The following is a 26847-nucleotide window of genomic DNA, read 5'->3' as shown; positions in this document are numbered from 1 at the left end:
TCTAACAACATGATCATGGCTGGGTGTGATCACACAGGTCTGCAATCCCAGCTGCTCAAGACGCTGAGGCAGGAGGATCATGAGTTTGAAGGCAACCTAGGCTTTCTAGTGAGACCTTATCTCAAACACACAAAACCAACCAACCAACAAACAAAAAATCAAGATTCAAGCCTGGGGAATACCAAGAGTACTGTAACACTAGCTTTACAGGGCAGCAGGAAGACCTTGGGGTATGTAACAAAAAGTAAAAAAACAAAACAAAACAGGGTTGGGGTACACAAAGCCATTGCTCAAAATGCAAGAGGCCCTGAGTTATAGCCTCAGGACTGCGAGACAAAAGCAAACAGGACACTCCCCCACTGACCCAACTTGTATAGTTCCACCTTCACATTATCCAGGAAAGGCAGACGTGGGCTGATGGCTGCCAGAGGCCGGGTGGGGCCGGAGAAGGATGAGTGGGCGGGGTGCTGCAGTTTGCAGGGCAGTGAAACCACTCCAGAAGACTCTGCCATTATAGACACACATCCATCACTGCACCCATGTCCACACCCATGGAATGTGTCCTAGACCAAGCCCAAACTCTGACTTTGACTTTTAAATGATAATGAGGTGCTGTTGTAGATTGAGAGATGGCAGCATGGACTGTTCTGGGTGGGTGGCTGGGGAGGCTGTGCGTTCACAGGCATAATGGATGAGAAAAACATCTCTGCATCTTCTGTTAAATATTTCTGTAATCCTAAAATGTTTGAAAAACAAAAAAGCAAGCAAACCAGAGAAGACCAAGGCTACTGAGATGGCTCAGTTAGTAAAATATCTGCCATTTGTCAAACTAGAGAAGACCAAGGCTAGCGAGATGGCTCAGTCAGTAAAATACCTGCCATTTGTAGCCCCAGGACTCACATAAAAAAACAAGGTCACGTGTGTCTTATTCATAGTGCTTGGCAGGGGTACAGGTAGAGCCCCAGAACTCAGTCAGTCAGTATAGCCAATTAGTGACCTCCAGGTTCAGTGAGAGACCTTGCTAAAACAGTAAGATAGACACATGCTATACCCTTGCAACCACATGCACATGAGTACACACAAACAGCACAATGCATATTCATGCACACACACACACACACACACACACACACACACACACACACACATGCACACCCACCCCGTAGAGAGACAGACACAGAGACAGAGAGAAACAGACAGAACAACCAATAACAACAAAAAAAGTTGGGCATGGTGTTAAGTGCCTAAAGCCCCAGCCCTGGGGACGCAGAGACACAGAAGGAGCGTACTTGCCAGCTCCGTAGCCTCATTGGTGAACCCAAGATTCCAGCAAGAGGCACCGTCTCAAAAATGAAGGTGGACAGCTCCTGAGAAATGATACCCAAGGTTGGTCTCTGCCACATGCACAAGCACACATGTACACATGTTTTAAAAAGAAAAGAAAGAAAAAAAAAGAAGGAAGGCAGGGAGAGAAGAAGAAAAGAAGAAAGAAAAACAAGAGAGAAGAAAAGAAGAAAAGGAAAAATGAAGAAGGAAGAAAAGAAAGAAGAGAGGAGATGGAAGGAAGAAAAAGAAAGAAAGAGGGAGGGAGGGAGAGGGAGGGAAGAAAGAAAGAACGAGAGAAAGGAAAAGAAAAGAAAAGACGAACAACCGTTTCACAGAGCAGCTCAAGTGTGGCCTCCAGCGTGCTCTGACTTGATGTGTCAGCCTGTGTCGATGCTGTAGTACCATCTAGACCCTGTAAGACAGTCTGTAAGTGGGCCAGCAGCTTGCGGTTCCAATAGGTCTCCCTGGGAATAACCAAAGCCACACCACTTCTCCACATGATGTCTTTCAGAACTCATGTGCCAGTCTCCTAACCTTATCCTGCTGGTACTCAGAGGTGGGGGAATTAAGGCTCGATGAGGTCACTAGGGTGGGATCTTTATGCTTGGGTTAGCAGCTTTCTCAAAAGAGGAAGAGTCTGGAGCGGTACACTGGCTCCATCTTGTCACATGACATCCTCTGTCACACTAAGATGCTGCAAAAGGTGGTGTCCACAATCATAGTTTTGAACTTCCCAGCGTTCAGGATTTAAGCTCAACCCACCTCTATGAAACTGTGACACCAAGGGTGGCTCACACCCAAGCAGAGGCCCGCACAGGGTACAAAAGTCTCACTGTCGCCTCACTTTAATCTGAGACACTGCTGAGAATCAGCTCCACGGCTCCCTGGTGGGTTGCCTGTGTCTGCATGGTGACCCACTGCAGCCAAGTCCTCTCTCTGTCCCTCAGTGCACCTCTCTCTAAGCCCAGGCAGCCTCTGCTATGAACATCTCCAGCTTAGTGCTGGGTTCCACGATAGCCTCACCTCTGATTTTTTTTAACATATTTTTTTCCCAAATATGACCAGCAAATCATATGGAAACCCACAAAAGACACCATTGTGGCTGCTATAGACAAAACTCTTCCACTGTCCTCTGAGCCATGAATGGAAACACCCACTGAGCCACAAATGGAACAAATGCAGCCTTTGCAGATACTGGTAGATGGCAGGCCTTTAGGGTCTGGCACAGGAAGAAGGGCATACATTGGGAGAGCTGCAGCCAGAGGGCCAGCGGTGTCAGCGCCAGTGCCATAACAAGAGCCCCTCCCCAGCTCCAGGCAGCCCAACAAGTCTAAGCATCCCTGAGGCAGGTGGCTCGGAAAAGAAAATTCAGTGTACTTTCCTAGGAAGAAACCCAAGCCAAATGCTGAGCAGGGAGGAGGAGGAGGGGCCTATGGCTGCAGTTTAGCAAAGCAGGGTCCTAGGGTCCCAGGCTCCAGTCTCGACCCTGAGGTGAATTAGGAGTGGCCATGCTTTCAGGGCGCTGATGGCAGAGAGCCAAGGGTGTCAGTGAGGGGCTCGCAGTGATCTAAGCATGGCTGCCATGGCACCAGCAAGTCTTGCTCTACCTCTTTCCCTCTTCCTTGTTGAGCCATTCGATTACATTCCTAAAGATAGCCACCAAGATCCATCCCTTACTTCCTCAATTCCTTAAGCCTAACTCATTCCTGGTGCCCATCACCAAGCTCCAGCAATCAAAATGCATCATTTGGCTACTCGGACTGACAATATCCCATCAGGAATTACCTAACATAGACTCCCTTCCTCTCCTTGAAAACTATTTCTGCAGACACACCTGTTGCTGTCTTTGCCAGATCCAGAGGCAGATCTCTCCCCCTGCCACTGCTTGTCCCTTCCAGGGTAAATAAGTCTCCGCTGTGCTGAGAATTTGGTATATGCCGTGTTCTGTGCGGACTCCAAGATCCCAGCAGTGGCCTTGCGCAGATATCAAGGCAGGGATCACGTGCGCTGCCCGGGGTGTGGAGCTGAGCCTCGGGTCTCCACTTTCTGGGGTTTGTCATTTGTCTATTCGTTTTTGTTTTAAAAGGCAGAGCTAGGCTATGTTCTGTGTCAGTTTGGTCTAGAACTCACAGCAATCCTCCTGCCTCAGCCTACTGGGTGCTGGGGTTACAGGTGTGCACTGGCATGCCTGGCGCTTAGCCTGATGTTTTCTGGTGGATGGGGAATACTCTGACAATGCCTGACAAGTCTGAAGCTTTCTCCAGATAGTTTGGCTGTGCTCTGTCATTTAATATGTGTCTCCCCCTTTCAGAGTATAATGACTAGACCCCAACGCTCTCCCCTTGTTGTGTGTGGGGGGTAGGGAATCTGGGGTCTTATGTACACTAGGCAAGAACTCTACCACTAAGCTATGTCTCCAGGCCTTGGTTTTCTTGTGGGGGGAACTTTTTGTTTTTGCTTCTGAGAATGCACCCCACTCACTCCCTCCCTACCTTCCCCACCCTCCCCCCCCCACCCTCCCCCCCCCCCCCCCCCCCCCCGTGCAGCCCAGGCTGTCCTGGGACTCCATCCCCCACTTCAGCCTCTCAAGCTGGTTATGAGCGTGCACTAAGTATACCTGGCAGCAGTCTGCATTTGAACCCCACTGTCCCCCGTTATGTTCATCACCTCACACTCCTCCCTACTGATGCCGAATAATACGAATAATACGTTAGGCTGGGGCTGAAGAGATGGCTGAGTGGTTGAGAGCACTCGCTCCTCTTGCAGAGGACTGGAATTTGCATCCTAGAACCGGTGTTAGATGGCTCCCAGCTCTCTGTAACTCCAGCTCTGGAGGATCAAATGCCTCTTACCTCCGAGGGCACCTATGTTCATATGCCCACGCCCACATGTACACACACCTATGCATAATTAAAATTAATCTTAAAAATCTTTTTTTTTAAAGGAGGAGGCTTTATCTTCAAGGTCACATGCCTGTCCTCTTGATCAGCAGACTGCACCCCTTACCTTACCTGGCTCCCCCATAGTTCTGATCCTGCAGTTTTCCCTGCATTCTGCCATATTTTCCATACCCTTCTTCATCTGGAAACTTCAGAGGCAGATCGGACACTTCTCCCAGGCTTCTGGGTTTCTTTTTGCAAGTTTCTCAGCTACTCTCCTTGACTGTTGCCCCCATGTAGTGACCTGTCTCTTCCTGGATTTCTCTACAGCCTCATCTCTTTTTCCTCTAACTCTGTGTCACCTGGCCTGCCTGGACAGTTGTTTTGACAAGATCTAATTTGGCTACCTTTGTATCTTCCTTATTCTAATTTTGAAGAGACATAAATGTGGGGTTTATTGTTTGGGATTATTGTTTTTTATCATCATCATCATCATCATTATTAAATATTAGTATTTTGAGATCTGGTCTCACTATTTAACCTAGCTGGCCCGGAACTCACTAGGTAGACTAGGCTGGCCTTGAACTCTCAGAGATACACCTGCCTCTGCTACCTAGGAGCTGGGATTAAAGGCGTGCACCACCACATCAGGTTGTTTGGGGTCTGTGTTTGTTTGTAAAAGGGTCTCCATGGGCCTCGTAAGTGCTGGATTACAGATGTGTGTCACTATGCCAGGCTCAAATATGCTTATTGTAAAAGAAAGCTACTTGGGTGGTAGAGATGACTCAGCAGATAAAGGGGATCCCCAGGACCCACAAACTGGAAGGACAGAATTGACTTCCACAGGATGTCCTCTGATCTACACAGTTGTGCCATGGTCGACCCCACTACCCTACACAACCAAGTCAATGAACAAATGTCAAAATAAATGAAAGACATTAACCTGGGCATGGTGGCTTATGCCTGTAAGCCCAGAACTCTAGAAGTCGAGGTAAAAGACCATAGTGACCTTGAAGCTATTTGGGGTTCAAAACAAAGAAGTGGATTTTTGTCATCAAAACCAAATAGCCAAATAGACTCCTTGACACTGATATTTAAAGCTAGCAACATTCCAAAATGTCCATAAGCTGCTGGGCGTGGCGCTGCACAATTGGAATGTCAACACTTTGGGGTGGCAGAGGCAGGAGATTGCGAACTTGGGGTACAGAGTGATGACCTTATACCCCAAGGTCTCAAAATGATAACCCAAATAGCTACAAACACCCAACAAAACAAGACACGGTAAGCTGAGTGCCTGCGAACACACCACATGGCTTCCTATGTTGGAATCGTCTTCTGCCATTATGTTCAGACCTGGGGCGCAGCAGAGATGAACCCCAAAGTTGTGCTAACAAAAGAAGCCAGATACTGATGACCGCACTTATACTAAGTACTTAAAGCAGTTGGAATTAGAGGATGGTAGGATGGAAGTCACCAGAGACCAGGAGGAGGGGTTAGTGCATCACTGCCAGAGTCTCCATGGGGTGGGGGTGGGGGGTAGAAAAGTTCTAGGGACAAAGATAGTCATGGTTCTGGAACACTCTAAACATGCTCAGTAATAAACTTCTGTTGCATATTTTCCCCATGATTTTCCAAAAACACTTTTTTATCACTGCCTTGAACAGCAAGGAAACGATGGTGCCACCTGCCACTATCGAAATAGTGTATATTCTTAATCCCTGTGTTAAAGTGATGGCACCTTTTCCAGCACTTGGGAAGCAGAGGCAGGCAGATTGCTGTGAGTTCGAGGCCAGCCTGATCTACAAAGTGAGTCTAGGACAGCCAAGGCTACACAGAGAAACCCTGTCTCAAAAAACCAAAAAAGAAAAAAAAAAGTGGTAGCGCCTTCCTGGAACACACACCCACACCCAGCTCTCGGGGGGCCTGGCGCAGGAGAATGGCATGTTTAAGTCCAGCTGGGCTACAATCCAGACCTTGTCCCAAAACATGGGAGAGAGAACTAGTGAGATGGCTCGGTGGATAGAGGTGTCTGTGGCCAAGCCTGAAGATGTGAGTTCAATCCCCAGGACCCACATGGTGGCACATGGGCTGACCCCTTCCACACCATAACTAGTTAAATAAACAAATTGTAATTACATTTTTAAGAGGAGAGGAATCAAAGAAAGAGGGAAAGGAAAGAGAAAGAAAATGAGGAAGTGGAAGAGAAGGAGGAGGAGGAGGAAATCACTAGTCTTGTTAAAGACACCGACAGTGAAGTCCAGACTCTCTTGAATAAGAACAGAGGAAGACGTCTGTTTCCCCCCAGGCACTGCCTCTTTGTGAAGCATCTTTGGTGTGCCTCAGGTCTCTGGAAGCACCTTGGTCCTGACACACGCTGGCAGCTTTCCAAAGCACTCCTACATAGACCAGATAGTTGTCCGGGAGTCTTTCCTGATTTGACCATTTTTCAGAGGACTGATGGAAAAGGGAAGCCGCTTGTCAGCCAGGCTGCCTGAAGGCAAGCCCAAGCATTAAACCTAGAAGCTTCCCCTCCCTGATTGCCTGAGACTGCCACACACTCTGCACAGCATCCTCCCCCCCCCACCCCCACATCAGACCAGCTTTGTTGTACTATCAGGGTTCGCTTTGACAGCCTGCTCAGATATCACCAGTATTCATGGAAACTCACATCTGCCACCCAGGCAACAGACAGGGTTCTCAGTCAATAGATGTGGGTTCAAAGCTGACTCTCTCAACAGCTTGCTATGTGGCCTTTAGCAAAGCAAAATCAAACCTAAGCATATTAATTAATTAATAAGTGTTAATAATATATACCACTATAGGTTATGTGTATAAGTATATTTAAATGATTATGTATTGCTTGATCATAAGTATAAAGTAAATTAATATATGTGAATATATTAACATGTCTTTTAAAACAACAACAAAAGACAGCTTCCCCACACTCAGTTTCCATAGATCACATAGATAGCAAGGAGGAAGCGTTAAATCAGTGCCTCTCCTTGGAAGGCACTAGAATCACTGGGGAGTGGCAGCTTAACTCAGGTTCTTAACTCAGGTTCGCAGGGACCATGGGTAGGACAGAAGCAGAGCTTGGTACCCCAGGGCCTGCCTGAGACCTTAGAGGAGGGTGTGGTACCCAAGAACAGGTCCTGGGTGGAGCTATGGACCTTGAGTGGGCCTGGGCACCCTGAGGCCCTGGGACCTGTCAACAACAGCCTCCCAGAAGATTTCTCGAGTTTGAGCTGCTGGGACTTCCTTCCTGTTCATGCATTTTTGTGGGCTCCTCCTCAACCGCATTCTGAGTCTCCAGGAAAGCAGGTTTTGCAGCCGGAAGGGGACGCTCTTTGGCTACACTGGGCTACAGAGGAGGAAAACTCCCATTTTCCGTAACCTGCCTGAGAAGTCGTATTTTTTTAATTTGGAAACACAGATTTAAGACTGGTCGGAAGTGGGAAACTCCAAGTGTTGATGGGCAAAGGGCTACACTGTGGGGGACTAGGTGCGTGAGGCCTGGGGTGGGTACTCTGCAGGAAGAGATTATATGCTTAAGGTCCCATTCAAAGCGAGGCATAGTGGCTGCAGTCCTCACTATCTGGGTCCTGAAAACTGTACCTATCCACTTCCTCCGCGTTTAGCAACTCTTATTAAAGGATGTGGCGAAGGCGGATACCTCACCTCGCCCCCTAGATGGTCAAGTAAGTGCAGGCATCTCCAGACCTCTGCACCCTATGCGGTCTCTGTGCCAAGTCCTCTCAAGTCCATAAGCAGACTCCAGAGTCAGTGGTCTGTTCCAACCGGCAAATAAAGGTGCAGAGAAGGGCGGCCCCTGGTCTGAGGTCCCGGGTGTCCCTGGGTACTCTTAGATGCAGAGAGCTGGTAGAATGCACGCCTGCCCCTTCTGCGCCCCAGAGCTGCAGACTTTCCAGCAAGGGTTTCCCGCCACCTGGCTCATTGCGAGCTCTGCGCAGAGGCGCGGGGGCTCTGGCTCCTAGCTCGCAGGTCCTGCACGCAGTCGGTCCAGGATCTGAGAAGCCTTTCTACTTTCTGGAGCTACACATCTAGCTCTTTCTGGCTCGGCTGTCTGTTCTCGGCAAATAGTTGCCGCTAGCCTCTGAGCCTCGCATTCCTAGCCTAACTTTAGCGGCTGCAAAGGGGACCGTAGAGACACCTACCGGGCTCCTGCGCGCTTCTGGTCGTCTTCCTGCCACTGCTGGTTGTCTTCTTGTCGCCAGCTCCGTGGCTCCTAGGAGCTTGGGACGGGCAGTCTATTGACAGCGTCCTCACCTCCTGCTCTGTGGAAGCTTTTTTTTCCCCCTTTCACTTTCTATTGCACCTTCAGCTTTGGGTCGAGGGCAGAGCTAAGTAGGAACCGCCCCTCTCTCCTGAAATCGACATCTACCACGTGCTTTCTCAGAAGCATCCACATGCAACCCAAGTTAGCCTGGACTGAGTGCTCCCAGAGGACCGACCCCCCCCCCCCCAGGCAGCTCTCACTTACACTAGCCTCTGCTCAGAAGAGGGGCTGCACCATGATTTAGGTGGTACATTTCAGGGTATACGGTAACAGCAACTTTACCCTGGGGACCTCTGATGACTGTCAGTTACTACAAGGTCCCAGATACTATGTTGAACTCTTTGATTCTCAGCATTACCCTACCACACAGACCTTCGTGGCGGGGGGTGGGGGGTGGGGTGGGGGCACTGAATGACTGCTGAGGAAAACTGAAACTCAGAGGTTAGCGATGGTTCAAAAGGCACAACACAGACGCAGCCAAGCGTGGAGCGAGGTGGTGAGCCCACTGCGCTGTTTTTGAAGCAGGTGCCACATCACACAGTCTGTACTCAGAGACTAGAGAGAGTGGAACCTGCTAGAGCTGATTACAGTTTGGGGGTGCCAAGCTTCCCAGAGATGGGGTGGAGGCCTCCTGCAGAGGCACGAGAGGGAGAGAGCTTGTCTAGCATGCAGAAGGTTCTAGGTTCAATCTCCCTATTGGGAAGGAGAAAGGAAGAAGGAGGAAGAGGAAGAAGGAGAGGAGGCGACAATAGACTAGCTAGCCCCAAAACCTTGGCAGAGCTGAGGGTGCCTAACTTTCCAATAGGCCCACCCAAGTGGGACACAGACCCTCTTATTACATTCACCCCCACTTCACAGCAGGGTCTCTGTCTGCTTGGCATGGTGGAACCAGCCAAGATCTCACTGTGCTCATGAAAGCTCTAGTCTTAATCATTTTCTCTAGCCCACATTTTTACCTTGCAACTCCGGCAGGTAAGGCCCAGAAGGGCAAGGACCCGGGCAACGCATGGTGTGGAGGGCGAGTGATGCAGCGACGTTTGTGGTCCAGCTGCCCCTCCTGGTGTGCTAAACTTCTCCAAGAAGGTGCTCTTGGATGCCCATGTGAGAAGCAGGTCACCTGCCTCCCTATAACAGTTAGGAGCCCAGAGCCTACCAGGCTTAGCATGCAAAGCAAGCAATCAAGGGACCAACTGAAAATTCTCCCATGGCAATGTAACCCAAAGAGTTCATATCCTGATTTCAGATACTCTCTAATTTGCCCATGCTCCCTTAGCCACCCACAGCTTCTTATGTTAATTTCAGTTCCTTCTTGTGGGCCAAATTGGGTGACCACAGAGGGCCGCACCTTGACTAGGCACTCTGAACTGATGATTGCAGTAGACCCACACTGGTGCCAGCTGCCATCTCTGCCATTTCGTGCAGGATGGGGCGTGTATTGGATTGCCAAACACACCCCCAAAGATAGCAAAGAGCTGTTAGGGATGCCCCGAGTTCTAGCTTCTGCTCACCGAGAACTGCTTTTGTTTCTCTGGAAGTACCATCATTTAAAAAATTTATTTATTTATTATTTATGCAGTGTCCCACCTGCCTGTATGCCTACACACCAGAAGAGGGTACCAGATCTCATAGATGGTTGTGAGCCACCATGTGGTTGCTGGGAATTGAACTCAGGACCTTTAGAAGAGCAGCCGGTGCTCTTAACCTCCGAGCCATCTTTCCAGACCAGCACCATTCTTTTTATTCCAACATGCTGAACTAAACCTAAGTTGTACCCAGCGTGTTGACTCTAATGCAACAGATAGCCTGAGAGCTAGCTGGGTCAGGGTGACTAGGCTGTGGTGACAAGCAACATTGACTCACACAGGGAGAGAGTGAGTACCTATCCTTCTGATGACTTCAGTGACTTCAGTGAGAGTGCTTTAGTCTGGGGCTAATCTGTTCATTCATTCATCTAATACACACACACACACACACACACACACACACACACACACACACACTCTGTCTTCATGCACATCAGAAAAGGGCATCAGATACCATTACAGATGATTGTGAACCACCATGTGATTGCTGGGAATTGAACTGAGGAACAGCTGAGCCATCCCTCCAGCTTGACTAATCTGTCTTTAATGCCTCTCTAACACAAGACCTCCTTTTCCCACAGATTGCAGCTGCCCATCGGGATGTTGAAACATCGCTCTATTTTTTCTTTAAAAATTAGCTGCTGGGACTGGGGTTGTAGCTCAATCGGTAGAGTCCTTTCTGGCATGCATAGGCCCTGGGTTTAACCACAGCACCACACAAACTGCGTGTGGCCGTACACACCTGTGATGCCAGCATTGAGGATGTGGAGGCAATCGAATCAAAACTTTAAGGTGACCCTCAGTGCTGTAGAGGACTGGAGGCCACCTGGCTACCGAAGACCCTACCTGAAAACGAGCAAGCAGCACTGCTTTTTGAGCACTTTCCCCTCCTTGTGGTGGAAAATAAAACTTTCTTTGAAAATGAGTTACAAATGTGAGTGTTTGGGGAAAACATGTCAAGTATACAAAAAAAAAAAGTGAGGACTGTGGCGGTGGCACTGAAGTGGATGTGTTCTGGGTACCAGCCTGGGAGACAAAAGGTGGCCTGGCTGTTCCTGGCAGGTGGGTGACTTTGGATCCTTTAATTCCCAGTGGAGAGCCTTTGTTTCCCTGTGTGTAAAATATGTGCAGTAACTGCCTTTGTATGGTGACAGTTCGAAAGCCATCATCAGTGCTTGCAAAAGTCCCAAGAAGGAAGTAAGACAGACAAATGAGAAATTCTAGGAGTCAATTTGAAACAGTCTTTGTTTGGGGGGGGGGGGATGGGACACAGTTAATGGTAGAAATCTCTCTTTACCTGTTCTCATCCTCATGACCAAGGAGAGGTACTGGTGCCCGACACTGCTTTTCTGAGACACTTGTCTCTGAGAGTCCTTCTTGGGTTTAGAGGCAGCTAGTTCTGATGGCTCCTAATTGCCCTAGGGTCTCATCACCAAGGAGGGGCTGTTATAGTGGAGCTCAGCCTGAATACACCTGGCTGGCAACAGCACCTCTTCTTATCTGTCCTGTTACCGGGTCTCCCTACGTCCTCTCTGACACCCCTTGGATCCCAGACCCATGTATCACGAGAACTAAATAGGAACATGCCCATGTCTGTGCAGATGACTTCCGAGCAGGACAGGGACATGTGCACTGACAGGTGCAGTGACTGACAGGTGCCATACATGCTCAGCAAATGCCAGAGGCAGTTTGTCAGCACCCAGGAGATGCAGAGCTATGGGACCGTCATAGGTCAGTGGACATGGGGAAATATAAGGAAGGGAACAGGGTAGATTAGACGGCGGATTACCGCCTGCTGAGGTGACTAGCGAGAACAAATGGAAGGAGGATCTTCCTTGCAAGACCCGCTTAGGAGCTGGGGAGATGATCCATTGGCAAAGTGTTTGCTGTGGGAACACAAGGTCCCTGAGCTCAGATTCTAGCACCCATGCTAAAAACTGGCATGGTGCCCCGCCTCTGTGACCGAGAGCAGGAGGGTCCCTGGGCTGTGCTGGCCTCAGTCTTGACCGATCAGTGATCTCCAAGTTTAGTGAGATGCTCTGTCTCAAAACAAAAGGTAAAAAGTGATTGACAAAGACACCATTGACTATGTCTGGTCTCTATACACAACACAAGCATACACATGTGCATGCACACACATCTCCCCCCAAATGTACAGATGTACAAACATGTATGTGCATGCCCCTCCAACAATGTGTGTGTGTGCGTGCGCGGGCGTGCGCACATCAAGTACACACAATTCTGGAATTGTCTGAGTGAATGAATGGCACTTAGTGTTTTAGTGATCAAGGATGGCCTGAGTCCCAAGGGGATAAAGATGGCCCCTTAGCACTGAAAGTGCCTTGCATTGTGTTGGCAAAGCACATAGCTCCCAATGGGTGCTAAGTAAGTGGCTAAGGAGGAAGAGATTTTTAAAAAGTGAAGGGTAGGCGACCAGGTGGGATAAAGGTGGGCATTTTGCAAATTATGAATGCAGGAAAGCACGTGAAAATGCAAGGTGGGTGGGCATGTAAATGGATTCACTGGAAGGAAAGTAGGTAGCTCTATAAATATACACAGATGAGTGAATAGGCAAATAGAAAAACTAATGAATTTAGTAAGTCAGTGTGGGTTATAAATGGCTTATTTGAAAAGTAGATTGAAGAAGGGAGGAGCATGAAGAGAGTGTGCTGGGGGTGGGGAGACAGGAAGTGGCCAGGAGGTAACCAGGAAGAAGCATGGATAAGTGTGGCTCCAGGTGGGCCACTCCAAGCAACAGCAACAGTATCAGAAATAGTTCCCAGCTGGCAAGAGGGTACAGAGCAGGCTGGCTGGAGGAACTCTCTGGAAAGTACCACTTCCGGTACTGGCACTTCTCCTTGTGTAGCTCCTGAGAGTGAAAGGACCACAAGTTAGCTGCCAAGTGGAAAAGCTGAGTCCTCCTTGCAACCTGCCGCCCCCCCCACTCCCCACCCCACCCCCACTGCCCCCCTTTCAGGAGTCTGGGAGCAGGGCAGGAGCTAGGATGGACATCTGAAGAGGGAGGAGTCTGGAGGAGGGGAGGATGCTGGGATCTCTAGTTCCCTCACCCTAACCTCCGACAGGGAAGGAAGCCGGAGGGAATTTCCCTTTCCAACAAACCAGGCGGCATCCTAGAGGGAGCTTTTATGCTGTGGCTCCCAGAATGGAATCCACACGAAGAAAACAGTGTGGTAATATAGTTCTCAGAACAGAGAATAGTGCAGTCAAAGATGGCCCGGAATCAGGAGCCTGCAAGGGGTGTCCTGCAGCCCAGAAAAAGATCAAAAGACCTAGCTCATGCCGGGGCGTGGTGGCGCACGCCTTTAATCCCAGAACTGGGGAAGCAGAGGCAGGTGGATCGCTGTGAGTTCGAGGCCAGCCTGGTCTACAAAGTGAGTCTAGGACAGCCAAGGCTACACAGGGAAACCCTGTCTCAAAAAAACAAAACAAAACAAACAAACAAACAAAAAGACCTAGCTCATTGACTAACCTGACCATGGCCACCTAGGACACCAGCCTTGATGCCTCTGAGTCAGAAACAGCTTCCTGTGGCTGAGAACGTTTGTGTCTCACATCAGATGATGTCCCCAAACCCACAGAACGGTGGCTCCGTGACTACCATGGCGCCTCCATTTTTACAGCTAGAGCTTCTTCCTCAGGACCTTTCCTAGCTCTCGCTGTCCCGGCCTGTGACTACCCTTCTGGGGTCATCATCTGTGGCTGGCTGACTTCTGTCTGGGTGTCTGCTTTGATTTCTCCTGAGCCCATTGAGTCCCCCTCAGGATGACACCATGAGCTGAAGACTCTCTGGGCCTCTCTGGGACTGTGTGCACACAGGCTGCTCTGTGTAGACCAGGGCCAACCTCAGTAAGTTACCAACTTGTTTTTGTTGTTGTTTTTGGGTTTTTGTTTTTTGTTTTGAGGCAAGGTTTCTCTGTGTAGCCCTGGCTGTCCTAGACTCGCTTTGTAGACCAGGCTGGCCTTAAACTCACAGAGATCTGCCTGCCTCTGCCTCCTGAGTGCTGGGATTAAAGGCGTGCACCACCACGCCCTGCATAATTTACCAATTTGTATGAACACAAGACTGTAGAGTCTTCTTCCAGTTTCTTCATACAAAGAAGACACTACAATAACAGAAGCCTTCAAAGACAGGTCCATCAGGAAGAGCACTGTCAATCTGTAACACTTAATTTCTTTCCTACAGTTTTTATTTCCTTGACCAAGAGAATTCCCCCTAAACGCAAAACATGCACAGGTCAAAATGTTCAGGTGAAAATTGATTTCAAATGCATGTTAATAGTTTTATGTTTGTACAAGTTGTTAATTTGTTGATGTGTCTGTATAGTATTTTGTATACCACTGTCATAGTCCAATCTATTTCTTTTGTTGGTACTTTGTGTAACGTACTGAATCCATACATTGAGTGACTGAGCATGTCGTGATTAAAACATAGGCATGTGTCTGTTTGGTGGTCCTCTTTCACAAGCAATAAACAACATACAACACACAAAAAACCAAATTATATGGGTGGTAAAAAAAAATGTTAGTCTGGGCAAGGGCTCTGTGTCTGTGTATGTGTGCACACTCACACGGCTTGTGTGCATGCATGCATATGTGCCTCTGTGTGTGTGTGTGTTGAATGTATGTGGCACATTTGCACGTGTGTGCAGGCAGGCATGAAGGCCAAGGGAGGACACTGGGTGTCCTGATCACTTTCCACTTCTTTCCCCTGGGACAGTCTCTCACTGAACCTGGCACTGGGGTGACATCCAGACCCTCCTGTGCCTGCCGCGTCAGCACCGGGTTACGGCAAGGAGGGATTTGTTGCACATGGGATGTTCAGGGCAGGCTTTGATGATAAGTGATGTCTGAAGCGAGAGTTAAGAGACATTTTAAGAGGTTGGTCAAGAGGACACCTAGGGACGAGTACTCCAGGCAGAGGAGGGGACATCCAAAGGACCTGGGGAAGGCAGTGAGCAGCTGTCTGGGGACACCGAGGACATGGGAGGAGACAGCAGCAGGAATGAGGCCAGAGAGACCAGAGCACCAGCGTGTGACAGAGCACCAGCATGTGGCAGATCTTGTGGGCTATCATCCAGATTGAGTGGCGCAGGGAGCCATGCAGGCTTTAGTGTTCACATCATTGCCAAGCGAGGACAAAAGCTACACTACTGGGTCCCCCTTAGCAGCACCCCATTGAGTTTAGCCAGGGCTCTTCATTTCCAAACCTCATGCCTTCCTCCCCTGTGGGGGCCCCCACCCCCATTCTCCATCTCTGCCTGCTATGCCTGTGGAAGGGTCAAGCCTCAGTCTGGGGGAGGGAGGACGGCAGGAAGAGGGAGTGGGCACTATGCCCCTCGGTCTCCCAGCCCTTGGCGATCACTCCCAGAATCTACTTCCACTTTTCTGAAGTCACGTGAGATCCAGAACAAAATATTACGCCCCCAGGGAGGAAATGGAGTTTTAAAACCCCCCAAAAACAGGAACCAGTGCACACAGAACGTAGAGGGGCTGAGCCACTGGGATGGGGACAGCAACCATCGGAGCGAGCTGCCCTTGGTAGCTCTCCAGAGAAAACAGGAAGGCGCTCACTACTTCCCCAGGGGGACAGTTGCCCTAGTAGAACCACAGTGGCTGCTTGCACCATGATGGAAATCCAGGGAGATTATAGGGACTAAACGTTTCCCTCATTGTGTCCATGTTAGGAGGGAGAGAATGAAGCTGTAGGAGGGACAGAAAAGACACCACCCACCTGGGAATTTATACACAAGAGCAGCCAGCTCCATTGATGTAAGTAATGCTTATGGCTTAGCAGAAACATGCAAGGGTCCAGCATTATCTAGTACAGAGTCATCAAAAACATTGAACACCCCAGCCACCCTCCCAGCCACCCTCCCGCCACCTGGCCAGATTGAGGAGACACCTTGTCTGCCTTCCAAACTGGTCTCTGCTACTTCCCACGCCAAGACATCGAGCTTGTCTCTGCTTTGTGCTTTAGATGAGGGACACGTGCTTTCGAAGGGCCAGGATGGATGGGAGAACTAGGAAGGGGTGCCTGATTGTGCTCCAGCTGTGCCCTGCACACTGTGAAGACTCTGTAGGGACCAGTTGCAGAGTGTAGCTCATGTTTCAAAGTTGGAAACAGGATTGGACCAGGAGGCTGGAATCCGTGATCCTGATCTAATACCAGAACAGCACACGTGGAAGACAGAGCATCGCTCTTCCATGAGCACCTGCTTATTCCTGAGAAAGAAGCCAGATGTGCTGGAGGGACAGGAGCTGGGACAGGTGGCACCAGCTTCTCTCCTGTCTTAGGAGGCAGAAGCAGGCCATCATGGAGCATAGTGATCCATCACACGCTTGGCACACACAAAGCCCTGGTTACATCCTCAGCACCAAAGAAAGTGAACAAAACAATGCGTTCGACTGTTAGCAGTCTGCTTAAAACCAAGACACTAGGACAGGCCCCATGGGTAAAGGCGCTGACCACCTGAGTCAACCCCTGGAACCCACACGGAAGGAGAGAACCGGGTCCCACAAGTTGTGCTCTGACTTCCACGCACATGCTGTGACTTCCTCATGAAGAAATAAATGTAATAATAATAATAATTTTAAAAAGGCGTCTGCTCTCCCTCCTTGTGGGCTGGCTCTATTTCTCTATGTCTCTGTCTCTGCCTCCTGCCACCTTTTTGTTCTTCTTCCTTCTAGTTCCTTTTATTTCCTCTCTCCTTACCTTTTCTCTCATGGTCCTTCTGGGCATCTCTGACTTTCTCTCTCTTTCTCTCTCTCTCTCTCTCTCTCTCTCTCTCTCTCTCTCTCTCTCTGTCAGTCTCTGTCTCTGTTTCTCTCTCTCTCTCTCTCTCTCCCTTTGTCAGTCTCTGTCTCTGTTTCTCTCTCTCTCTCTCTCTGTTTGTCTGTTTATCTTTCCTCTCTCTCTCTGTCACTCTCTCTCTCTTACACACACACACACACACACACACACACACACGCATGCTCACACAAATGCATGTATACAAAATGTAGTTGTATACATACACACATACATGTACACACAGGTGCATGTATACAAACATGTAGTTGTACACATACACATGTACCTGTGCACACACAGATGCATGTATACAAACATGTAGTTGCATACACACACACACACATATGTACTGCCCTCTGATCTCCAGCTTTTAGCCCTCGATTTACATGACTCCCCTTTCTCTACATTTTTTTTGAGATGGGTTTCAGGTAGCCCAGGCTGTTCTCACTATAAAGCCAAGGACGAGCTTGAATTTGTAAGTCTCCTAATTCTGTCTCCCAAGTGCTGAGATCATGAATGTGCACTATTACTTCTTGCTTGAGGAATCCTGGGTCCAAACTCAGTGCTCTGTGCCTGCTAGACAAGCCCCGTAGCAGCTGAACTACATCCCCAGGTAGAGTTTCTCTATTTTTGACTTGAAGTGACTAATTGTGCCTCTTTCTATCTTCCCAGTAGATGGTGTGCCTGTTGGAAGCAGGGGTCCTCCTGTCCACTGTGCGCCTTGGAGCCCATTGTTGATGGAGGTTAGGCATAGACCAAGCAGGTAGTCACCAGTGTGCCCCGAGGATGCTCTGCTCAGTGTGGGAAGCATGCTGCACTCCCGCAGCATCCCGCCGCCCAGGCTCTCCAAGAGCTCCCCCTGCATCCTGTACACGGATTTTCCTTTCAGAGAGGAAGGGTCATCTTAGGGCTGGCCACACATCATTACCCTTGACTCAAAGGGATGCTAGCTTACCTCCATGGTCCCTGTAGCTGATGCCCTTCTCTGCCAAGGGGACTTGCAGTCGGCTGCAGACCCAGCTCAAGAAAGGCAGGTCTAAGTCCCCTTTCTCCAGCAGGGTCAGGGAAATCTTCCTGGCCAGAGCCTCGCCATCAGGCTCATGAAGCAGGGCACAGTGGTACTCCCGAGAGAGCAGCTCCTCTTCCAGCAGGCCGTCCAGGAGGGCCTGCACCTGCCTGGGCTGCTGGCTGGAGAGCAGCGCGCGCACCTGGGCCAGGATGGCCTGGAAGTGGTTCATGGCGGTGTCCCGAGGCAGGGCGGCTGCCTGGAGTCTCCTCTCGCCCAGCCTTGCAGCATCCAAAACATGAAGTGAGACCCAGGATGAAGGAACCTCTGCCGTCAGCGCAGCCTATTCCTTCTTAGGAATGTTTCCTCATTCGTGAGCAGGCCAGGGTGCCTGAGGAACGGAAATGGGTTCGGGGTGATTTGGGTAGCAATAAGAGTAAGGGAATTTCTGCTTTTAAATTTTATTTTATCTAGATAGAGAAGAAGACCTCCTTTTCAGGGAGCTGGCTCTCTACCTCAACAAAGCCTCCTTGCCTTCCGATGTTCTTACTCCTTCTTTGAGACTCCTACTTTGACAACAAATCCGGGAATCACTGGCTCAGAGTGACCTGGGCAGCCATTGGGTTTCTGGGACCCTAGTTCTGTGGGTTGAGCCTATCAATCCCAGGCTGTTTTTAAATCTCAGCAGATTGCCCCTCCTACCATCCTGAACTCACGGTGTCCTCCTTTTCCTCCTCCCAGCCTCAACCTTAACATCTCTCCAGGGAGACTGTTTGCATGGTTCTAAGATGCTTTAGTGACTCCTGTGGAACCAGCTCTACCACAAACAGCAACTCTAAGCTCAGGGAGATAGAGGACAGATTTCTGCAGCAGGGGAGAGACACTGAGGGGCAGGTATGGCAGGGTGTCTGTCCATGGCGATGCAAATATCATTGGCGAATTCTCCAGGCTGTGAGGTCTGCCTGAAGGCAGATCCCAGTCAGTTTTGTTAAAGGTCACTAAATTAAAAACAAAGAAAAAAAATGTAGCTCACTTGGCTACAACCCCTAGGGTTCAATCCCCAACCACATAAACTGAGTGTGGTTGTACAACTCCATAATCCCAACACGCTGGGGGTAGAGGCAGGAAGATCAGGAGTTCAAGGTCATCTTTGGCTACCCAGTGACTTCAAGCCAACCCTGAGCTTCACAAGAAAAAGAAAAATGGAAGCTTTGTTGCTTTGAAGCTCTGGATGAGTGCAACACAAATGCAGAAGCTGGAGCCAGCATGGTGGCTCACATCTGCAATCCCAGTAGTTGGGAGAAGGACACCGGATGATCAAGGCTAGCCTCAGCTATCCAATGAGCTCATCTTCAGCCTGGGACACTACCTTTAAAAAGGAGCTGGGAAGTGGAGTGGACACAGAGAATAGGAACATACAAGTGGCCCCCAAATTTCATGGATAAGGTTTTCAGATGTCCAGCAGGCAGATCCACGTGTATATTGCAAAGCAGCATTCAAGAACCTCAGTCAAAATGTTTCCAGAGAGATTTAACTGAGAGGACACATGGGTGGCACCATGCCATGGCCCAGGAATTGCTGTCTGTAGCCCCTGCTCCCATGCTTTCCCCACGTGACGGACCGTGTCCTCAGACTGGGAGCCACGAAAGACCCATCAGTCCCTAAGTTTCTTCTGTCTAGTATTTTATGACTGCAACAAAAAGGCAACCAATACAGAACCATAATAGCCAAACTGTTGGAATGTACAGACAAAGAGGAGAGTTATGGCAGCTTCGAATGCAAATAGGATATGTGGGAAAACCTTCCAGAGGGGATGGTCCCGGGAAGGGAGGATGTTCATGCTGACTTCATTAGCTGAGCTGAGACTGGAGAATAGTTTTATGGTAACTTCTTATATGTCTAAAGCTGTACTAGTCATTTGAGTCATATGAAATTGTTGATATTTGTCCTGACTTATAGAAACGGCTTTCCAGGCCTTAGAGAGATGGCTCAACAGTTAACAGCAAGCACTGCTCTTGCACAGAAACTGAGTTCTGTTCACAGCATCCACATTGGGTACATAACTCACAACTGTTGTCTGTAACTCCAGCTCTTGGGGGACCTGATGCCTTATTCTGACCTATACAGACACCTGCACCCACGTGCACATACCCACACATACCCACATACATATAAATAAAACTTTTTAAATAAATATTTGTTTAAAATCATCTTTTTATACTGTGAAACTCAAAGTGGTGGTTGTGGTAGTGGTGGTGATGGTAATGATGGTGTTGGTAATGATGGTGATGATGATGGTGGTGATGATGATGGTGGTGGTGATGATGGTGGTGGTGATGGTGGTGATGATGATGATGGTGGTGGTGGTGATGGTGGTGATGATGATGATGGTGGTGGTGGTGATGGTGGTGGTGATGGTGGTGAAGGTGGTGATGATGGTGGTGATGGTGGTGGTGGTGGTAGTGGTGATGATGGTGGTGGTGGTGGTGGTGGTGGTGATGGTGGTGAAGGTGGTGATCATGGTGGTGACGATGGCTGTGGTAGTGGTCATGGTGGTGATTATGGTGGTGGTGATGATGGTAGTGGTGGTGGTGATGATGATGGTGGTGATGGTTGTGGTGATGGTGGTGGTGACGATGGCTGTGGTAGTGGTCATGATAGTGATTATGGTGGTGGTGATAATGGTGGTGCTAGTAGCGGTGGTGGTGATGGTGGTGATGGTGGTCCTGGTGGTAGTGATGGTGGTTGTGATGATGGTAGTGGTGTTGATGATTGCGGTAGTGATGGTGATGATGGTGATAATGGTGGTGGTGGTGATGGTGATGGTGATGATGGTGGTGGTGGTGGTGATGATGATGGTAGTGGTGGTGATGGTGATGATGGTGGTGGTGGTGGTGATGATGATGGTAGTGGTGGTGATGGTGGTGATGATGATGGTAGTGGTGGTGATGGTGATGATAGTGGTGGTGGTAGTGGTGATGGTGATGGTGATGATGATGGTGATGGTGGTTTGAAAGGGGACTGGCTCTCTTTTTTGGGGGGATTGGCTATTTAATGCCCACAGGTGAGCCCTTCTTCCCCTAGTTAGCTGGTTACCAGCAGGCTGGCACCAGAACTCAGCCTGGAAAAACTCTGCTGTAGGGCCTGCAGTCATAATTGTGTCATAAAATGAGACTTGGATCTTGATTCATAGACTCGTGGGAGACTTAGGAGGAAGGAGCTTGGTGCCTGGGGGACACAGGTGGTACTGAGGGCAACTCTGGAAGAGACAATGTGGCCACCACATGCTCATGTTGCAACTTTCAGGGAAGGCTGGGGCTGTTCTTGAGCTCACCCATCTGTTGAATGAGAGACAACTGTTCCTCTTTACTTCCTGCTGTGGCTTGGGGATCAAAGATGATGAAAAACCCAGATGATTCTGCCAGTGAGAAGAGTTGAGGCTTGGATACTTCCTTGCTGTGGTCCTGTCATCCCCCACACTGATTCAAGGATGACATTCACCAAGGCACCGCATGGGAACATGTAGTCACAGAACCTGGCCTAGAGACGTGAAGGAGGGCCTGCTGTGGGTTTGTAAAGGAGAAGAGTGTCAGGAAGTTAGCATTCATCACAGTGGCTGCTTCCTTCTGAGAGGCCAGGAGGCCAGCTCTCCAGGTCTACAGGGAGGGCTGGCAGGTCCCTGTGGCTGCTGCATGTCTGCCCACAGGCCAGACTGACACATTGCTACATCTCAGCCTGAGTCACCTTGGCCACTGCTTGTGGATATGTGCCACAGTCGCCTCTGTTTCTTGGACTCCCCCTCCCAAAGGCACTCTTGGCTTGTAACTGAAGAGATACAGGGAGAGTGGGCAGGGACAGACTGGCACACCACAAAAAGATAGCATGATCTGTGTGCAAAGCAGGAGTGCTAGTCAGGAGACAGAACTCCACTGGGCGTGTCAGAATCAGTATCACTACCACTAGTCCTCTCCTGCCACCGTCATCACCACCATCTCCACAGCCACCGCAGTAACTGTCGCCACCACCATCTCCATCGCTGCCGTTTTCACGGCTGCTTCCCCTTCTACCACCTTCACCCTCCCCACCTACCATCTACCATCTGCTTCTCCTCCACTGCCATTGTTACCCCCATCATCATCACCTTCCCCTTCCACCATCCCCATCCCGTCCCCCTTGTCACTGCTCTCATTTTCTAGGCACCATCATTTCTACTGCTGTACCTCTGCCGCCTGCACCACCGTTCCCGTCCCGTTTGTCATTTCTGTTAGCCCCGTCATGGCTTTACCAATCACACTACCTTTACCATTATCTCCTTTGCAACTTTCCTCCTCCTCTTCCTCCTCATCCTCCTCATCCTCCTTCTCCTCCTCTTCCTCCTCCTTCTATTCCTCTTCCTCCTGCTCTTCCTCTTCCTCCTCCTTCTCCTCCTCTTCCTCCTCCTTCTATTCCTCTTCTTCCTGCTCTTCCTCTTCCTCCTCCTTCTCCTCCTTCTTCTTCTATTGGTTTTTCAAGACAGGGTTTCTCTGTGTAGCTCTGGCTGTCCTGGACTCACTTTGTAGACCAGACTGGCCTTGAACTCACAGAGATCAACCTGCCTCTGCCTCCCTGAGTGCTGGGATTAAAGGCGTGGTGGCTTCTCTACCTTCTTGATGGCCACGGCCCCTCTAGCTCCAGACTTCATGGTCAACATTGACCCTACCACAGGGCCTGCAGTGGCCTCTGGCCCCATGGTTCTCTATGACGTAACCTCTACCATAGCTAGGGATCTTATAGTCCTGCTTTCTCTGTGAGATAAGAAATGTGAACAAGATTCAAAGTCATGAAGTGTAGATCTCCTACACATGGAAGTACGGGGGACCACTCATTTCTCTCTCTCTCTCTCTCTCTCTCTCTCTCTCTCTCTCTCTCTCTCTCTCTCTCTCTCTGTGTGTGTGTGTATGTGTGTGTGTGTGTGTGTGTGTTTCAGGTCTAGAGACACAGAGCTCACCAGCCAGTTTTCTCTACAAGAAGCCAAAACATAGGAAAGAAACCTGGGCATTATAGGAACCTGAAGCTCAGAGATGTCAAGTAACCTATGAAAGATCACACAGCACACAAGTGCTGGGATTCAAGTGGAGCATGGATATCAAGACCTGCTAGACTTAAGTCCTTTGTGGAATATCAAGGCTGTGTGTGGCTAGGGAGATGGCTCAGATGGCTCAGTCAAGCAATGAGGGCCTGAGTTGGACTCTCAGAAGTCACTTTAAAACAAACAAACAAAAACAAACAAAAAAAACCTCTCAGTATAGTGGCATGCAGTGATGATCACAGCACTGTGAGGTAGAGACAGGTAGGTCTCTGTTGTCGGCTGGCTAACTTAGGCAACTCTGTAAAGCTCCAGGTAAAAATTCAAATATCTGAAGGCAGCTGAAGACAGATACCTGAAGTTGACCTCTGGCCTTCACCCATGTGCACAGGGACCCACACACAGGAACAAGTATGCACACATACACACATTTTCTGATAATCAAGGCTGTGGTCTCTGAGGAGATGTGACTCACTGGTCCCATGGATAAAGCCTGCCATGGGTGACAGCCTCTAGTTTCCTGAGGGTGTGCACAGGCTCTTCCTCAGCTTGTAAGTAGACACCAGGTGCTTCCTGACCAGCTTTGGACAGTGAGAAGGGCAATGACACAGATCTGGACATGTCTAAACAGGGTGGCCCTTTCCGTGGCCAACCCAGCTGAAAGCCTTTCCTATAGAACCCCCTCTTTTTTCTACATCAGACCCATCCACTCGCCTGGAGTGTCTGCCCCCCAATCCCACTGTCCTTCAGGGACACTATGCCGAAGTCCTCTGGTACCCCAATTCTGCCTTGGTGTTTGCTTTCTGGAGGCTCTTAAATGACACAAAGGTGTGTGTTTACACTGAAGCCAGGGAACTCTTTTCTCTCAGCTCCCAGTCTGGACTTCCACCAGATAATCTTCAGCTACAGGCAGAAGGATCCCGCGACACAGTGGCTCCTTATTGCACCTATGAACTACGGTAAGTGGACTACGGTGGTGCAATGCCTCACACCAAAAAGTAGCCAGGATGAGGAGGGAGAGGTGGGCTTTGTTCCCAGCATCTCTGAAGTTCTGAAGTTCTGTGTGTGTGTGTGTGTGTGTGTGTGTGTGTGTGTGTGTGTGTGTGTGTCTGTGTGTGTGTTCATGTGCACATGTGTATATGCACGTGTGCATGTGTAGGTCAGAAGTTACCTTTGAATGCCTTCCTCAGTCCATGTCTGCTTTGGTTTTCTAAAACAAGAGTTCTCACTGACCTGGAGATTTTGGCACCAGGGATCTGTCTGTGCCCACCTCTCCAGCACTGGATGACAAACCTGTGCCACCATTCTGGGTGTCTTTTTTTTTTAAAGAATTTATTTATTTATGATTTATACAATACTCTGTCCCCTGCATGTGCCATGTGTGCCTGCAGGCCAGAAGAGGGCACCAGATCTCATTATAGATGGTTGTGAGCCACCATGTGGTTGCTGGGAATCGAACTCAGGACTTTTGGAAGAACAGACAGTGCTCTTAACTTTTGAGCCATCTCTCCAGCCCCCACACTGGGTTTCTTTACTTTGATTCTGGGGAACAAACGCAGGTGTTCATGCTTGCACTCTTTTCTTGCTTATAGTAATGAAGATAGAACCTGGGGCCTCCAGCTGTCAGGCAACTGCTCCACCACAGCACCACCCCACCCACTTGATCTCTTTGTATGTTTGGCTTTGAGACAGACTTTCATTAATTCATCCAGCTTGGCCCAGAACTCATTATGCAAACAAGCAAGGGCTTGGACCTCCCCCTCCTGCCTCCCTAAGACCTGGGATAACAAGCCTGTGCCACTGGACTCTGTTAATGAATACGGATTTAATCCATGACTTAATCATGAACAAGTTTGACTTTGAACGCCTCTGTGCCTCAGTATCTTCATCTGAGAAACGGCGTCAAGCATTTAATAACTACCAGGGGTAGGAAGATGGCTGAGTAATAAGAGTCCTTGCTGGGCACACGTGAGCATCTGACCATAAGTCCCCAGAACCCATGTAAAGGCTGTGTGTGGTTGCATATACCTAAAACCAATGCTGTTGGGGTGGAGACAGGAGGGTCACTGGGTGGCCTAACTCCAGGAATAAAGCAGAGAATAATAGAACAGGACACCAGTGTTCCCCTATGGCTTCTATGTGTGTGCACAGGTACACACTTGCATACACCACTAATATATACATATTCTCTCTCTGTGTGTCTCTCTCTCTCTGTGTCTCTGTCTCTGTCTCTCTGTCTCTGTCTCTGTCTCTCTGTCTCTGTCTCTCTCTCTCTCTCTCTCTCTCTCTCTCTCTCTCTCTCTCTCTCTCTCTCTCACACACACACACACACACACACACACACACACACCATGCCCCCAAGACTCAGTACATGTAGGCATTGACATGTTTATTATTTACTCACTATGGACATGGGGGAAAGTATGTGTGAACAGAAGACAAAGCCCCCGCCTGTGTGGAACATATGTTGTTGGCTACAGCTAAAGCTGCAGCCTCTTGAACATTTACTACTGGAGATAAACCAAGCAAGCTAAGTAAGTGCCCTCTGAGACAGGGGCATAGAGGTGCCAGAACCATGTACAAGTGGCCGCTAAGACAAAAGCAACTCTAGTGAAAGGCAAACCAGAAAGCTCAGTGAGGGTGCTTGACACCCAGCTCCCAGTGACCCTCTGCTCAGGAATGTTAATGGGGCCTCAATCAAACAATCAAAGCAGCTAGTTTGGACTTAGTAAGGGATGGTCAGTGCTTCCGGATCAGAGGGTACTCTTTCCTTTTCATACGATGTTCTTTTATTTCGTTACCTAGAGAATGTGTTTGAATGTCCTTCACTGGGAGCAACTGTGCGTTTCATCTCACCTCACATTACATCACACCGTATCATAGCAGAGTTCCCGGAACGTGCTGTTACGCCTACCCTTCGAGACCCTTTAACATGATGTTCATATTTTTACTTAGTGAACCAGGCTGGGGGGTGTAGTTTGGTTGGTAAAGCATTTGCTAGCATTTGCGAAGCCCTGGGTTTGATCCCCAGTGCCATGTAACTGCACAAGTTAGCACCACTAGGGCATCACAGAGCAGCTGGCACTACTTCTGCCAACCCTTGGATACTATTCCAACTGTAACATCTTTAAATAGAGCATATGAGGCTTTCTTTGTCTACATAAGTAGTGTGAGTCCAGCCACAATCCAGAATGACAAGCTATATGTGGTGGCAGATTCCCAGGCAATGTGGCTTCCTTCCCTTTACTCTAATAGAAACAGCCCTTCCCTGCGAGAAGTCACTTGGCACACTTAGAGGTTAATTAAGGAAAAGATCTTTGTTGGAAAAAAATGAGCACAGCAGGCTACGGCTAATGCCCAAGGGAGAACTGGCATAGCACAGAGGATTTCACTAATTTACATATGCCTTAGGTTTATGTGTCCCAGATAAGATGCCATCCTTAAATCTCTTTAGGTCCTGGCCTCAGGTCACACTCAGAACAGGAGACTGCAAGTCTGGCCCAGTGGGTAGATGGGAGATTGACACAGCACTGTGTTGTCCATAGCGCTGTACAAAAAGTACAGAAGTATACAAAAGAACGCCAGGGTTGTTCTTTTCAAATAGCCATTACCCAGGCTCATCTTGCCCACCTGGCAGAATTATGCTTCTTCTGATAGGAGCTGGGTGAGTGGGTAGGAACAGGACTTAAATATAGACCAGGACTTAACGGTGGCTATGGCTTTGTGCTGCCCGCTTGAGCTGGCTGTTAGAGTTATGTCCTGGGGGGACGGGCCTAATGTCTGGTCAGCCTCAGTGATCCTAGTGTCACAAATGTTACTCATCGCCATCAGACCCGCCTAGCATGCTACTTACTCATCTTTGGGTCCTCTGGAGGCAGCG

The 26847-nt window shown here is 49.2% G+C and overlaps 1 protein-coding gene across 1 annotated transcript in view; it reads right to left on the bottom strand.

The window, feature by feature from the left end:
• The window catches only part of CIITA (class II major histocompatibility complex transactivator), a 48706-nt gene extending 30397 nt beyond the window's left edge, over window positions 1–18309 (bottom strand). The window contains 1 exon segment of the mRNA XM_084763429.1: window positions 17852–18309. Within this exon segment, the coding sequence (XP_084619555.1) occupies window positions 17852–18134 (283 nt within the window). The 5' untranslated portion in view covers window positions 18135–18309.
• Between the last annotated feature and the right edge of the window lie 8538 nt (window positions 18310–26847).

Source organism: Acomys minous, assembly GCF_964271855.1.
Source record: "Acomys minous genome assembly, chromosome: 16".
NCBI lineage: Eukaryota > Metazoa > Chordata > Mammalia > Rodentia > Muridae > Acomys > Acomys minous.
The sequence above is the reverse complement of the archived record's forward strand: the minus strand, read 5'-3'. Positions and strand labels throughout refer to the sequence as shown.